The sequence below is a fragment of the Narcine bancroftii genome, chromosome 10 (genome assembly GCF_036971445.1).
Source record: "Narcine bancroftii isolate sNarBan1 chromosome 10, sNarBan1.hap1, whole genome shotgun sequence".
Lineage (NCBI taxonomy): Eukaryota > Metazoa > Chordata > Chondrichthyes > Torpediniformes > Narcinidae > Narcine > Narcine bancroftii.
In genome coordinates this window covers 25,202,670-25,216,642 of record NC_091478.1, presented here as the reverse complement: position 1 = coordinate 25,216,642, position 13,973 = coordinate 25,202,670, and the positions used below count along the sequence as shown (strand labels likewise).

Here is a 13,973-nt window from a genome sequence, read left to right as displayed (position 1 = left end):
CCAAGGTTATGGGGTGAAAGTCGGGCAGAGGGGCTGAGTGGGAAAATGGATCAGCTCATGATTAAATGGTGGGGCAGACTCAACAGGCTGGATAGCCTATTTCTGCTCCTATGTCTTAAGAAGTGGGTAACAACAGCAAAGTCCCAATGAAAAAGGTGTGGACTGTTGAAAAACACTAGAGCAAAGGCCTCATTTCCCGTCGCACCCACACCAACTGTGAGCTTGAAGCGCAAAGTAAAAATCACATGGTGGAAACAAACATCATGAACACAAGTTTCATTTAATTGTTTATTAAACGCTTTTGTAACTCACTGCAAAAGTACCTGGGTATCTGTGAATAAGTGGTAGTCAGACATCCATTCAATTAACAGACCTGATTGGCTTTCTGATTGGTTAAGGGAAGGCTTGACATCATGATGATTGACATACTGATCAACCAATAGTGAGAGCAGTTTAGTTGACAGAAGAGTTGTGAGGGTCAGACAATTTATATAATCATATAACAATTACAGCACAGAAACAGGCCAGTTCGATCCTTCTAGTCTATGCCAAACACCTTCTCCCACCTAATCCCATTGACCCGCACACAGCCTCGAGCCCGCAGCTACCACTTTGGCCAGAAGCTCATTCCACATTCTGAGTGAAGAAATTCCCCCTCATGTTTCCCCTATACTTTTCCCCCTTTAATCTCAGTCCATATCCTCTTGTTTGAATCTCTTCCACTCTCAATGGAAAAAAGCCTATCCACATTTACTCTATCTGTCCCCTCATAATTTTAAATTCCTCTATCAAATTCCCCTCAATCTTATTCACTCCAGGGAGTAAAGTCGTAGCCTGTTTAACCTTAACCTGTAACTCAAACCCTGAAACCCAGGCAACATTCTTGTAAATCTTCTCTGCACTCTCTCTATTTTGTTGATGTCCTTCCAACAATTCAGCGACCAAAATTGCACACAATATCGCAAATTTGGCCTTATACAACATCCCAACTCCTGTACTCGATACTCTGATTTATGATGGCCAAGGTACCAAAAGCACTCTTCACCACCCTATCTAAATTTAAGTAAAGTAGAATATTAAATCTATTTAAAATATACACACGTAGAGAATATGACATTAAAAGTAAAAGATTTTTGGTCTGATTTTTGCCTCCAAGGCAGAGTTTGTAAGTTACTCACTCTCTTAGACAAGACAATAAGGGCATAAATTCTCTGAAAGATATTCCCAGCCCAAAATAGGCTGCTCCCTGCAAAATGAATCCACCTTGCGCAGAAAACAATTCCCACAGTGTTCCCATTCGCCAGCCGGTTCTCCTCTGATATGACCACATGGAGATGAATGAGTGAAAAGGGTTTAGCTTGGAGGAAGGATCAAGGGAGAAGAGGAAGGAGGCAGAGGGGAGGAAGGGGGCAGCAGACTGAGAAGAGGAGGGGAAGGGGGCAAATGAGCGGAGGGGACATAGGAGAGGAAGGGCCGGTGGGGGTGCAGAGGAGAGGAATGGCAGGCCGGGATGAAAAAGTGAGAGGAAGGGTGGGCTGAGGTGGGGTGAGAAGGAAGGGCTGGCCATTGGGGGGTGCAGAGGAGAGGAAGGGTGGGCGGGTCGAGGGGAGGAAGGGTGGGCTGGTTGGGGGGGTGGGAAGAAAGTGAGTGGAAGGGTGGGCCAAGGTGGGGGGAGGAGAGGAAGAGGAAGGGCTGGCCAAGGGGGGTAGAGGGGAGAGAAAAGAAAGGCTGGCGGGTGGGAGTGGGAATGGAGAGGAAGGCGGACCCAGGGGGAGGTTGGAGAGAAATAGAAGGTTGGGTGAGAGAGAGAAGGAAGAAGGATAAATTGCTCCTCATTGCCCATGTTGCTTGAGCCTCTGGTGTGGGTGCTCCCATGGAGGTCTCCTCCCGATTGCTCTGGGTCCTACCCTGCGAAGGGGCACACGGTTGGTGACGTTCAGCTGCAGCGGGAAGGCGGATGTGGTGGCAGAGGGAACAACTTTCGGCACCAGTCGGAAGTCCAGCTATGGTGGGGGGGTGAACAAAGTCAGATCTCCAGAATAAAGGAGGGGCTCGGCTGTGAAGGGGATGAGATTGTGAGGGGAATGAGTCAGCCTTTATCCTTTGCAAACTCACCACCACCTACACCCCCAGGGAAACAAGCAGAGGCGCCTATTCCTTCTCCCCAGAGGAAAACCCTCAATCTGGGGGCAGACGTGGGGAGGTGAACAAGACCTCAAGTCTGACGGAAAATGGTGGCGAGGTTTCCAGTGAGAATTGGACTGCTCTGGTTATGGGGCAGGAGCAGAGATGACCAGTGCAGAATTAATAATCCTCTGGAATGTTACTTTATTCAAATCACGCCAGTATTTATTGCCCACCCAGAAATTACTCAGACGAGGGGTTTGGTGTGGGAGTTTGATGCAGACAGCAGGAAAGGATGGCAGACTCATCAACCTGACAGGTTCTGACCCCCATCTAACTCCACATTGTTCACCAAAAAGAGCATTTTCTTCCCTCCATAGGCGCTGCCTGACCTGCTGAGTATTTCTAGCACTTTTTAAATCTTAGAGCAACCCACTCGATTCACTACAGTGGCCAATATTAGCTTTGAGCAAACTGGAACTCAATTTATTGAAGGGCACACATTTTGGTGTCTCAAGAAAGCAGCCTCCATCATCAAGCCCCTCATTTGCCAGGCCACGCCCTTTTCACACCACTACCATCAGGAAGGAGGTACAGGAAGACGAGCACCCAATGTTACAAAAACAGCCTCTTGCCCCTCTGGTAACAGATTTCTGAATGGACAACGAACCACAGACATGACATCTTTTTTCCTCTCCTTTTGCACCAACCGTTTTTCTTTTAAATATGTAATTCATAGCAATGTTGCAAAACAACACATTTTGTGACAGGTTCACAACAATAAATTCTTATTGTGTATTTTAAATTCCCCGGCTGCTCGGAGTGGGTTTCAAATGCTAAACCTTCAGTCAAGGTCCAAGACCTCTAGGAAGCCATTCAGCGAATTCCGTTGCCAAAACGGTCAGTGGATCAGGGTCGCAGGGTGCATTTTTGGAACTGGAGCAGCTTACTGCAGTAGGGAGAGGTTGGGATGATGGGATGGAGACAGTGGATAGCGAAGGTGATTCCGTACAGGTGACAAGACGGCGGGCCGAAGGTGTCGCGGAGGGTGGGAAGAAGAGGGCACTTGGTTCTTAAGATGGAAATTCAGATAATAGGTGCCCAAGATGGTAACACCCACATTCGGAAGCTCTGCCCTCGAGGGTCATACAAAATTGATATACAAATGAGGTATACAAAATGAGACAGTAAATGTTGATAGGCCTTTTTTTCTGAGGGTAGGTGAGATACAAACCAGGAGTTAAGAGTGAAAGGGGAAAATTTCTTCACACAGAGAGTGGTGGGAGTGTGGAATGAGCTGCCAGCTGAAGTGGTGAATGCAGGCTCAATTTTAATACTGAAGAATATGGAGAGGAACATGGATTGGAGAGGTATGGAGGGCCATGGACTGGGTGCTTGTTAGTGGGACTAGGCAGTATAATAGTTCGGGCGAGAAGGGGAAATGGCCTGTGTCTAAACTGTAATGTTCTATGGTTCTGGGGGAGCAACGGACTAGCATAGGGGGCCAGGGTGGGAGAAAATCCTCCCATCTCTCCTCCCCCCCCACCACCTCAGAGATAGAGCAGGCCACAGTAGTGTACGGCAGCCGCAGGCTTAGCACCAGGTTGCTGGAGACCGGCCTATGGGAGCTGAGACCAGGATCTGTGAGGGCAGCGATGGTGAGCAAGGTGCTATCGAAGGGACCTTGGGTGCTGACAGCTCCCTGATCATATCGGGTGTTGGGAACCAGGGGCCGAGGAGGAGACACCAGCACCCAGAGCTTGGGTTCACTGCCGGATCAGACAGGCAGCCTTGCAGCTATGGAGGAGCAGAGATCGGAGGAAGTGAGGCAATTCTCGGAGTGCTTGCACTTCTCTTTCTCGTCTCCATCAGCGTGCTGGGCTTGGAGCCCCTCTGTGTGCTTTTAAATTGTTGCTGTGCTATAATGTTTTACGTTCTATGTCATGTATATTTGGTGCAGGGTCTTCGGCCCACAATGTTGTGCTAACCAATATAAACTAACTCAAAATCATTCCTACCTTACACCCTCTTGCATCCATGTGTCTAAAAGTCCTTTCAAAGTTCCTATTGTACCACCCTCCACCACCACACATTCCAGGGACCCAATGCCCCTGTGTAAATTACCCCAAACATCACCCCTAAACTTTCCTTCTCACCCTAAATAGATGATCTCTGGAGTTTGCTACTCTCACCCGGCAAAAGGTGCTGCCCACCCACCCCATCTACACCTTTCATAGTCTTGTAGACTTCAATTAAAGTCACCTCTCATCCTTCATTTCTCCAACAAGAAAAGCCCCAACTCTGTTAACCTTGCATCATCAGACACGATCTCCAACCCAGGCAGCACCCTCTCACCCTCTCCTTAGCTTCCACATCCTTCCTGCAATGAGGCGACCAAAACCAAACACAATATTCCATGTGGGAAATTTGACAATAAAAGGAATCGTGAAACCCGGATTATTTTTTAAAGGGGGGGGGGGGGAAGGATAAGAAAAATGACTCTGATATGCATAGACATGGACCAGACAAATGTTATACTAATACTGGGCTTTTATTACCAGACTATAACCACCACTAAACTGCGCAGTGGGCCATTGGAACCCTAAGCTGGACAGTGAGTGGGGAGGGTGGTGATGGGTGAAGAGGATGTAAGCAGCAGAGTCTTGGGCAAGGATTCATAGGCAAAGCCCGTCGTCCACCTCTGACAGAGTGTGCTGGATTCACATACCTTGAGGCGCTCTCAGTATTTCGGAAAGAATTGCGAGTTGCTACCACAGAGCTTGGGAAATTAATAAATAAACCAGGATTTTGGACTCACCCGAGTTGACTGGTTCCCATTGACACTGACGTGAGCAGCTTGACTTTCGTAGCCCTGCGCCGATGCGGTCACAATATATTTCCCCGGTAACAGCAGCCGGAAATAATCCCCATCAGAACCTTGGGACATAGCACAAACCACCCTTAGTTGTCAAGTCCAGTTGTCATCTGATTGCACATGCACAACCCGACGAAACAGCATTCTCTGGTCCCCGGTGCAAAACACATAAACACACAACCAGATATAACACACATACAGACAAACAACACATATGCATAACAAGTATTCATATGAACAAGTAAATAAATATTGCTTCGTAAATATGGTTAGTGTAAGCAGTTCCTTTGATTGTTCAGCGTTCTCATTGCCCGTGGGAAGAAGTTGTTCCTCAGCCTAGTGGTGGTGGTTCTGATACTCCTGTATCTCTTCCCCGACAGGAGCGGTTAAAATATATTGTGTGCTGGGTGGAAGGGGTCCTCAATGATTTTGCACACCCTCTTCAGACAATGATCCCACATCGATGAGAGGGGAGGGAGACTCCAGTGATTCTCTCTGCAACACTTAAGGTCCTGGGTATTGACCTCTGATCCATTTATCTACAGCAACCGTACCACACTGTGATGCAGTCGGCCAAGGCGCTCTTGATAGAGCTCCTATAGAAGGTTGACATAATGGTGGCCACTGGCCTTCTCAGGAAGTGCAGACAGTGTTGCACCTTCCTGACAAGTAAGGAGATGTTGTGTGTCCATGATAGGTCACTGGTTAAGTGAACTCCAAGGAATTGGTGCTCTACTTATGCCGAGCTGGTCGATGAGCAGCAGCCTGGCGCATGAGGTGACGCTCTCCAGGTGGGTCAGGATGGAGTGAAGGGACAAGGCTATAGCATTGTCTGTGGAATGATTCCTTCTATAGGTGAATTAAAATGGGTCCATCGCCTCCAGGAGATGTACTTTGGTGCATTCCATCACCAGACACTCGAAACATTTCATAATGGTAGAGGTCAGTGCCACAGGGTGGTAGTCATTGAGGCCTGTTACTGTCGCCCTCCTGCCCACACCTTGGTTCACTCTCCTGGGACACAGAGGGACCCTGCTGCCAAAGAAGTTGATGCCGTCCTGTTGGAGAGTTCCCAGATGGAATATCAAGTGTTTTTACTGTCGTTAAGTAAGACCAGGCCGTCTGAACTGAAACCCAGAAGGCATCGATGACTAGCTAAGAGTGAGGGCCAAGGAAAGGGTTTGGTGATGTGGCTGGGTGTTGGGAGGGGTGGAAGGGGGAAGCCAATATCCAGAGGTGCCAAATTGAAGAATAATTTCATGGAGAGATATCACACAGGTCATTCAGCCCATCACATCTGTGCTGTCTGAAGGCAAGTTAAATACCACTTCCCAGATCTTGGTCTGGGGCCCTGGACAAGAAGGTTTTGTCAGATGATCATCCAGGTTTATTTTACCTGCAACGAGGGATTCTGCCTTCACTGTCCTGTTCGACAATGATTGGTAGCCCCCCCCCCACCCCCTTAATGGTCTATAAATCCCCTCTAACTCTTCAACAACCTGTGCCCCAAGCTCAGAGTAATTGGTGAGACATAAGGAGGAATTTTCTCTTGCATCCTCTTGAGTGCAGAGCCCCTGATCAGGTGAAATGGTGAAATCGCTGGCAGGAGAGTGATCTGCCCACATTCATAGTCGGTGGTTGGGGGGGGGGGGGGGGTGGGGTTGGGGGAGTGGGGTGGAAAGGAATCGATGCTCTCAGGTGGGGGCATCTGTACAACACCTGATAGGAATGCATCCATTTTGTTCCAAAGACACATACCTGTGGTGACATCATGGTTGATCCCAAAAACTGAGATGACTGCATCAGGAATCCCATTGTTATTTTCATCAAATACCATTCCTTTAATTCCTTTGTGCACCTGAAAATTATTTAAAATGTGATCATTTGTCATTCCTGCATTCCCACGTTGCACTAAGCTCCCTCTCCACTGCACGGATTAGAGTGAAGCTCCCTCTACAATGTCCCATTACACCCTCTCAAGGCAGGGACAGCATGGGTTAGATACAGAGTGAAGCCCCCTCTACACTGTCCCTTCACACACTCCCAGGGCAGGGACAGCACGGGTTAGATATTGAGTAACATGACAATTGTAGGTGGTTGTACATGTTGCAGATGCTAAGCTAAGATTCTTAAAAACGTGGAAGACATTTGCTCATTTATATCTGCTCTTCCAATTTCCAGTGAGAGTGAGATGCTGTGTGTTGACACCTCATTGGGCAAGCATTAATGTAGCAGGATCAATCAGGAGATCATTCAACCAGAAAAAGGCCCTTTGGCCCAACACGTCCCCGCTGACCAGTTTGTCCATCAACACATCTCTTTTGCCCACATTTCTTTCCATGCCTTACCTATTCAAATGTCTTTAACACAGTGATCATATCTGGCAGCGTTTCAGATATTGAGTACTCTTTAAAAAAAAAACCTTCCCCTCAAATTCCCATTTTCCTATCGCCTAACAACATCTAATATTCTGCCTGGGCACTCTGCAACTAGACATCATTAACACTGATTTCTGTTAAATCCCTCCTCCGTGTCCCTCTCGTTCCCCATCCATATAACCATATAATCGTTTACAGCACGGAAACAGGCCGTGTCGGCCCTTCAAGTCCGTACCGATTCACTTGAACAACTCCACTAGCTCCTCCGCAAACTCCTGAGGAAGTAGAGGCTTTCTTCATGATGCCATTGGTGTGTTAGTTCCAGGAAAGATCTTCCGAGATAGTGACTCCCAAGAACCTACATTTGCTCATCCTCTCTACATCTCTGTTCAGAAACCTGATGGTAGAAGCCGGTTATTGCCCTTTCCTCCTGCTCCCTAGTCCCTTCCCTCTGACCCAATTAACATGCACTGCCAAAGCAACGCTACCCATAAATTCTGTCTGGGCACTTTCCAAGTAAATGGCATTATCATCGACTTCTTCAGTTCCCAACAGGCCCTTCCCTTGTCTCTCTCCCTCTCTCGCTCTTTCCCTATCCCCTTGTTGCCTTGCCTCGAGATCCCACCCCTTCCCTCTCCATGGGAGCTACCCCCTCCCCATCACTTTTCAGCTTCTTTCTCTTTTAGCCTCTGACCCTTATCTACCCATGACCTCACACCTGTTAGCCTGCGCCCCTCCCTCTGCCCCTTCTTCCTTCCTCTCCTCCCCCCAACCTTTTTATTCAGGCACCTGCCTGCTTCTTTTGCTCATACCTTGACGAAGGGCTCGGGCCCGAAATGTTGGTCCTATCCCTTTGCTTCCTGTAGATGCTGTGTGACCTGCTGACTTTAGCTCAACTGAGTATTGCGCACCCTTGTACATTTTGGAGGCGGGAGAGAACAGAAGGAAACCCATGCAGACACGGGAAGAGCGTACAAACCAAACAGCGCCGGATTTGAACCCGGGCCACTGGTGTCATGCTAACCGCGTCACTAACCATTCTGCTCGCTGTTTCTCTGATTTTATTTCTGATTTCCAGGATCTGCATTTTTTTTGATTTTCGCCCCGTGGAACTGCAAAACAGGCATGAACCTTCTGCCCATGAGAAAATCCAACGGTTGAACTATCATCACTATGCAAAGCGGAGAATGTGCAGACTTGCAGGGCCAGCACTGTGCGAAGCCTTACCTCCTCAATGTAAGCGAGGAGGGCTTCTCGGTTCCCGTACCACTCTCGCTGAAGTACGCTCTGCGGTGGAAACTTCTGGCAGCTCAACTCCAGCGTGATCTCAAAGCAGTTGGTGTGGAGGTAGTTGAAGTCTTGCATCCCTGGGTGTTAGAACATAGAACAGTACAGGCCCACGTTGTCTGTGCTAAACATGATGCCACATTAAACCAAGCCTTTTTTCAAAGCCCTCGATTCACTGGCCAGAAGCCTCTTCAATGCTACTGATTTCCACCATTGTCAAGGTCAATCTCTGTTCCAGGCACCCACCACTCTCTGTGCAAAATCTTGCCCCACCCATTAAACCCAAGATTCAAGATTCCTCTATTGTCATGTAATAGTACACAACATGTACTATTACATGAAATTGCCTTCTGCCTGCTCCAAGGCAGAGTCGCCATTAGTGTCAGTTGGCACCTCTTACAGTATGCGAGAAAGAGAAGCAAAAGAGAGTCCCTTCAGATTCGCTGAGTGTCCGCGGATTCGCCTCCAGTGCTCCCGCAGCCTCACAAACTTCTGCTCTACCCGAGCGTCAGATCTGAACCTCCAACACGACCAGGAAGCCTTCAGCATGAAGCCTCTCTGGAGCCCTTCTTGCCCTCAGCGCTCTCTTGAACCAGCTCCGATACCTGGTCCCCATGAGCCAGTCTCCAGCATCCCACTGACCACAGGTTGGCTGTGCTTGTATGAGTCTCAGCTACTGAGCCCCTCGCTGGTCCACTGCCATGGTAACCATCCTGTAGGGTCTCCCCCTTTCATCCTAAACTCGCCGCTCTCTTTCATTTTAAATGCATATTCCTGATTATTCTGGGATAGCACAGATTTGATGGACCAAAAGGAACATGGATATTTTTCCCCCCCCATACCTTGATGAAAGTTTCAAGCCCAAAATGTTGGTTATGTACCTTTATCTTTGCTATATAAAATACACTATTTATCTTGCTGAGCCTCCAGCATTGGGTTTTTACTTCAACCATGGTGACTGCAAACATCAGGTTTTACTTTTGGAATCGTCGCTCCCTTCCTTCCACCTCTAGAGACCCCTTTACTCGGCTGGTACTCACCTTTCGCCAGTGAGTACCAGCTCGCTCCATTGGTGATTCCTTCAGGAAAATAGTCTCCACAGTTGGTTCCACTGTGCATCCATCCGTGAGCGTAGGAGTAGACACGGGCAAGCTGGCAGACGGTTGAGAGAAAAACAGACTGGTACAATTAATTTTATGGAGGTAATAATAAAATATTACAAAAGAAATCTCATTAACTACCAAAATGAACAGTACAGCATAACAACAGGCTCTTTGGCCCACGTGTCTATGCTGAACACCATGTCCAAATCAAACCTCCAAATCTTGCACTAGGCAGATATCCCTCCACCTCCCTTCTGTTCACATGTCTATCCAGAAGCCTCAATGCGACTGCTGTATCTGCTTCCACTACTACTCCTGGCAGCCCATTCTATCACCCACCGCTCTCCGTACAAAGGAAAATTCCCCGCACATCTGACCTAAACTTTCCTCCCCTCACCTTAAACACATGCTTCAGAGTGAGATATTTTACCCTGGGGGGGGGGGGGGGAAGATTCTGACTGTCCATACATGCATACAGTATTCCATGGGCTGCCTAAACAAAGCTCAGCTACTTTTCCATCTGAGTCATTTGTGTACATCACAAACAACAAGGGTCTCAACACCGAGTCATAGTACAGAAACAGGCCCCTCAGCCCATTTAGTCCATGCAAATATATTTTTCCACCTTGTCCCATTGACCTGCACCCAGACCATATCCTTCCACACCCCATCGTCCATGTACCTTTCCGAATTTCTCTTAAATGTCAAAATTGAACCCGCGTTCACCACATCAGCTGGCAGCTTGTTCCACGCTCTTACCATTTATTCTTAACCATATCCCTCAGCATTTTGTGTACTACTTTCAAATCTCCCCTCATTCTCTGAGGCTCCAGGGACCAAGTCAACCTTGCCGTGTAATTTAGCTCCTCTGGTCACAACAACATCATTGCAAATTTTCTCTCCACTCTTTCAATCTTATCGATATCTTTCCTGCAAATAGATGATCAAAACTGCTCCCTCTACACTGTCCCATCACACATTCCCAGGGCAGGGACAACACGGGTTAGATACAGAGTGAAGCTCTCTCTACACTGTTCCATCACACACTCCCAGAGCAGGGGCAGCATGGGTTAGATACAGAGTGAAGCTCCCTCTACCCTGTCCCATCACATACTCCCAGGGCAGGGACAGCACGGGTTAGATACAGAGTGAAGCCCCCTCCACACTGTCCCATTACACACTCCCAGGACAGGGACAGCACGGGTAAGATACAGAGTGAAGCTCCCTCTACATTGTCCCAACACACACTCCCAGGGCATGGACAGCACAAGGAGACATCCAGGAAATACTCTTCACCACTGATCAACTTCAATAAGAATCCATCTCAGCAAGAATAGTGGAGTCTGCTCCAATGTTCTTGCATCTTTCAATGTGAACAGTTGAGTCAGGGTTTAATCTGGTTGTGTCCACAGGTGAGGGAAAGGGAGGGTTCAGGGGAGAGCTTGTGTGAGGCACATCTAGTGATCTGTGCCTCCCTCTGCTGGTTGCAGTGAAACTGGCAAACATGCAGTCCTGCAAACATCTGACTATACAGTAAACCATATGCTACAGAATTCAAAGCCATTCTGCAACCAGTCATTGTTGCCTGATTCATCAGACCATTAGATTTCAATCTGTGGTACCCCGCAGGCATCAAGCAGTTCCCTTCCAAACTATTTGCAGACCCCACGTATATCCATAATTCTTTCCCTCCCTGGGGCATGGAAAGTAGGCCAAGTGGTGAAGGTGTTCAGTGCACTTGCCTTGGGCATTGAGCCTGGCACAAGATGGTACATCGTGCAAGATGTTGGCAAGACCTCACTTAGAATATCACGTGCTGTTCTTTAGCACGGTAACAGGCCCTTCCGGCCCACAGATTTTCAGATTTATTGTCAGAGCACATATATGAGATCACACAATCCTGAGATCCTTTTTCCTGCGGGCAAGGCAGAATTACCACTTATTGGCAGTGCAAAAAAAAAACCTGACTTAACATACAAATGGAGGCTCCAACAGCTCAGTGGTTAGAGTACTGGTCTTGTAAACCAGGGGTTGCGAATTTGTTCCTCACTGGGGCCTGTAAGGTAAAACATCATGAGATGGGAATGTGTAGGGAGTTACCCTGTACAGGGCAGTAACAAGAAGGGGAGGTGTCCTTGTACTCCTGTTAGGTAAAACATCATGAGATGGGAATGTACAGGGCTGTAACAAGATGTAAATGCATCCTTGTACTTACAAGATAAGAGAGACATTGATGGATTGAGAGGCAGGAAGCTAGCAGGGAAAGGATAGCAACAGTTTTAGTCATTGGACAAGTAATGAGATGATGATGTTCTAAGCACATATCCAAGGGTATAAAAAATCACCATTTTGCTGATAACGGCAGAATGCATTCTCCGACTAACTTTGTTAGTCGCAAGTGTTACAATCCGGTAATAAAGAACAAAGAACCCTGATTTCGACTCAGCCTGGTGTTTGTCTCACTCATTCATGAACAAAGCAGACCTAACAGGCCTCATTTCTGTGAGGAGCACTGGACTAAGTGGTGACTCTCTGTCTTCCTTACGGTTGACAAAGCTAAGGAATTTCACGCAGGTTACATTCTAAATGTAGTGCAGGTGCTAACCTTTTAACCGGAATTCCGAACACCATCAATCTCCAAAGACTGGCACTTTAAAAAAATATTTTTGGTAGATGACACCTGCTCATCAAAGATGGAGTTTGGACCAAACACGACCTGATGGTTACTCAACTCCTGTGTATCATGTCGATAATTTGCGCTATTATCACCCAATAAGTAGCCCTTTGTGGCACGCACCGCCACTAATTGATGTGATTATCATTTGATGAGAGCAACCCCCTGTCGGACGCCATCACTGATTAGCACGATCGTTACTTTATAAAAGCCCCTTCCTGTCGAGCGTCATCACCACCCGTCCTCCTGTCATAAGCCAGTTTGAGCCAGTTTTACAGGGGTGCAGTGCAGCAGAAGCACGGTTCCTGTATCTCTGTAAAATATGGCAAAAAACAAAGCAGGGTTTTTAAACGAATGTCATGGGGATTGACAGCAGCGGCAGTGGCCGTGTATAAAACACAGCAGGGATTTCACAGAAGTGGGTATTGGGGAGGGGAGTGATATGGGAAAGCGCATGCGCGAACGATGTGTGCGTGACTTCAGAGGCGCGGAGTTACATTCTACGGGGTGTTTGGCGCCATATTTTCACATGAATTGCAGGGTCGAGTGACCAGTAGTGAAGTGACATTTCCAAAGTGGATGAAAGTGGCCATGAGGATAAAGAATACACACTCTGGACCATGGGATCCAGAGAATTTCTAAAAAAAGGGTCGTCGGAGGTGAAAATCTGGTGGAAAAAAAAGAACAACGTTGGGTGACGAAAGCACATGATCTGCAGTGGGAAAAAGAAATGGAAGAAATTCAAGAAAAAAATCAACAGTAAAGTGGAAGAGAGAGAGAGTGAGACGCCAAACTCAAGAGCCGGGGACCGGGACAGCAATAATTCATTAGAATTAAAAAAAAAATACTCTATTACTTGGTTCCAATTTAGATGGCTAGAATGTCCTGCTGTCTGCTCTGCCCAGTCGCATAGTACGGCTACAATTGTGGTGGATGGTGGTCCGTGGATTACTCGATAATACTGAAGTAATTTTTTTTTCTCTCTAAATGCTCTGGCTTCTCAGCAAGCAGCATTAATTTCTTTCTTTTGTAAACAAGCTGAGGACTGTAACAAGAATAATGTACAAGAGACTGCTAGTGGTAACAGTATAAGTGACTAAAGCTGTGTTTCGCTTGCCTCTAGTTCAAATTTTCTAACTGGGTCTATATGCAGTTCTGAAAGTAATGGTGCTTTGAAGTTATCCCCATTCAGGTGTTTGGACTGAAGAAATGTGAAAGAAAAAGAAGGAAGCTTATCTCTGGTGAGACTTCAAGGATGATAAACTTGGCTGCAAAGTATGTGCAAACATAAGCAATCTGACACTTTTCACTTCTAAGGGTTTGAGGCAGATGTACCAGGATCCTATTATGGAGCCGATCAAAGGACACACTTGAAGTCTCTCAGAGAAAAAAAAATTGTCATTTACCAATTCTGAAAAGCTCACACTGCTGCGCTGTGTGTTGAAAATATAGCTGGTGAAGATACTCTTGGAAAATTCTGTGACACCACAAATGCTTCACATCCGAAGGAGATTTGTTTAATGTTTTGTTCT

The 13,973-nt window shown here is 47.2% G+C and overlaps 1 protein-coding gene across 2 annotated transcripts in view; it reads right to left on the bottom strand.

Moving 5' to 3' along the window:
- Nucleotides 1-274: 274 nt before the first annotated feature.
- The window catches only part of cpn1 (carboxypeptidase N, polypeptide 1), a 36,092-nt gene continuing 22,393 nt past the window's right edge, over nucleotides 275-13,973 (bottom strand). The window contains exons 5-9 of one of the 2 annotated variants that reach the window (XM_069900235.1): nucleotides 9,705-9,843; nucleotides 8,605-8,744; nucleotides 6,758-6,857; nucleotides 4,943-5,061; nucleotides 275-2,003 (exon numbers count right to left, since the gene is read on the bottom strand). In XM_069900235.1, coding sequence (XP_069756336.1) covers nucleotides 1,833-2,003; nucleotides 4,943-5,061; nucleotides 6,758-6,857; nucleotides 8,605-8,744; nucleotides 9,705-9,843 — 669 coding nt within the window. In that variant the 3' untranslated portion in view covers nucleotides 275-1,832. The remainder of the gene's footprint in view (nucleotides 2,004-4,942; nucleotides 5,062-6,757; nucleotides 6,858-8,604; nucleotides 8,745-9,704; nucleotides 9,844-13,973) is intronic. The other variant, XM_069900236.1, reaches the window with a different exon arrangement.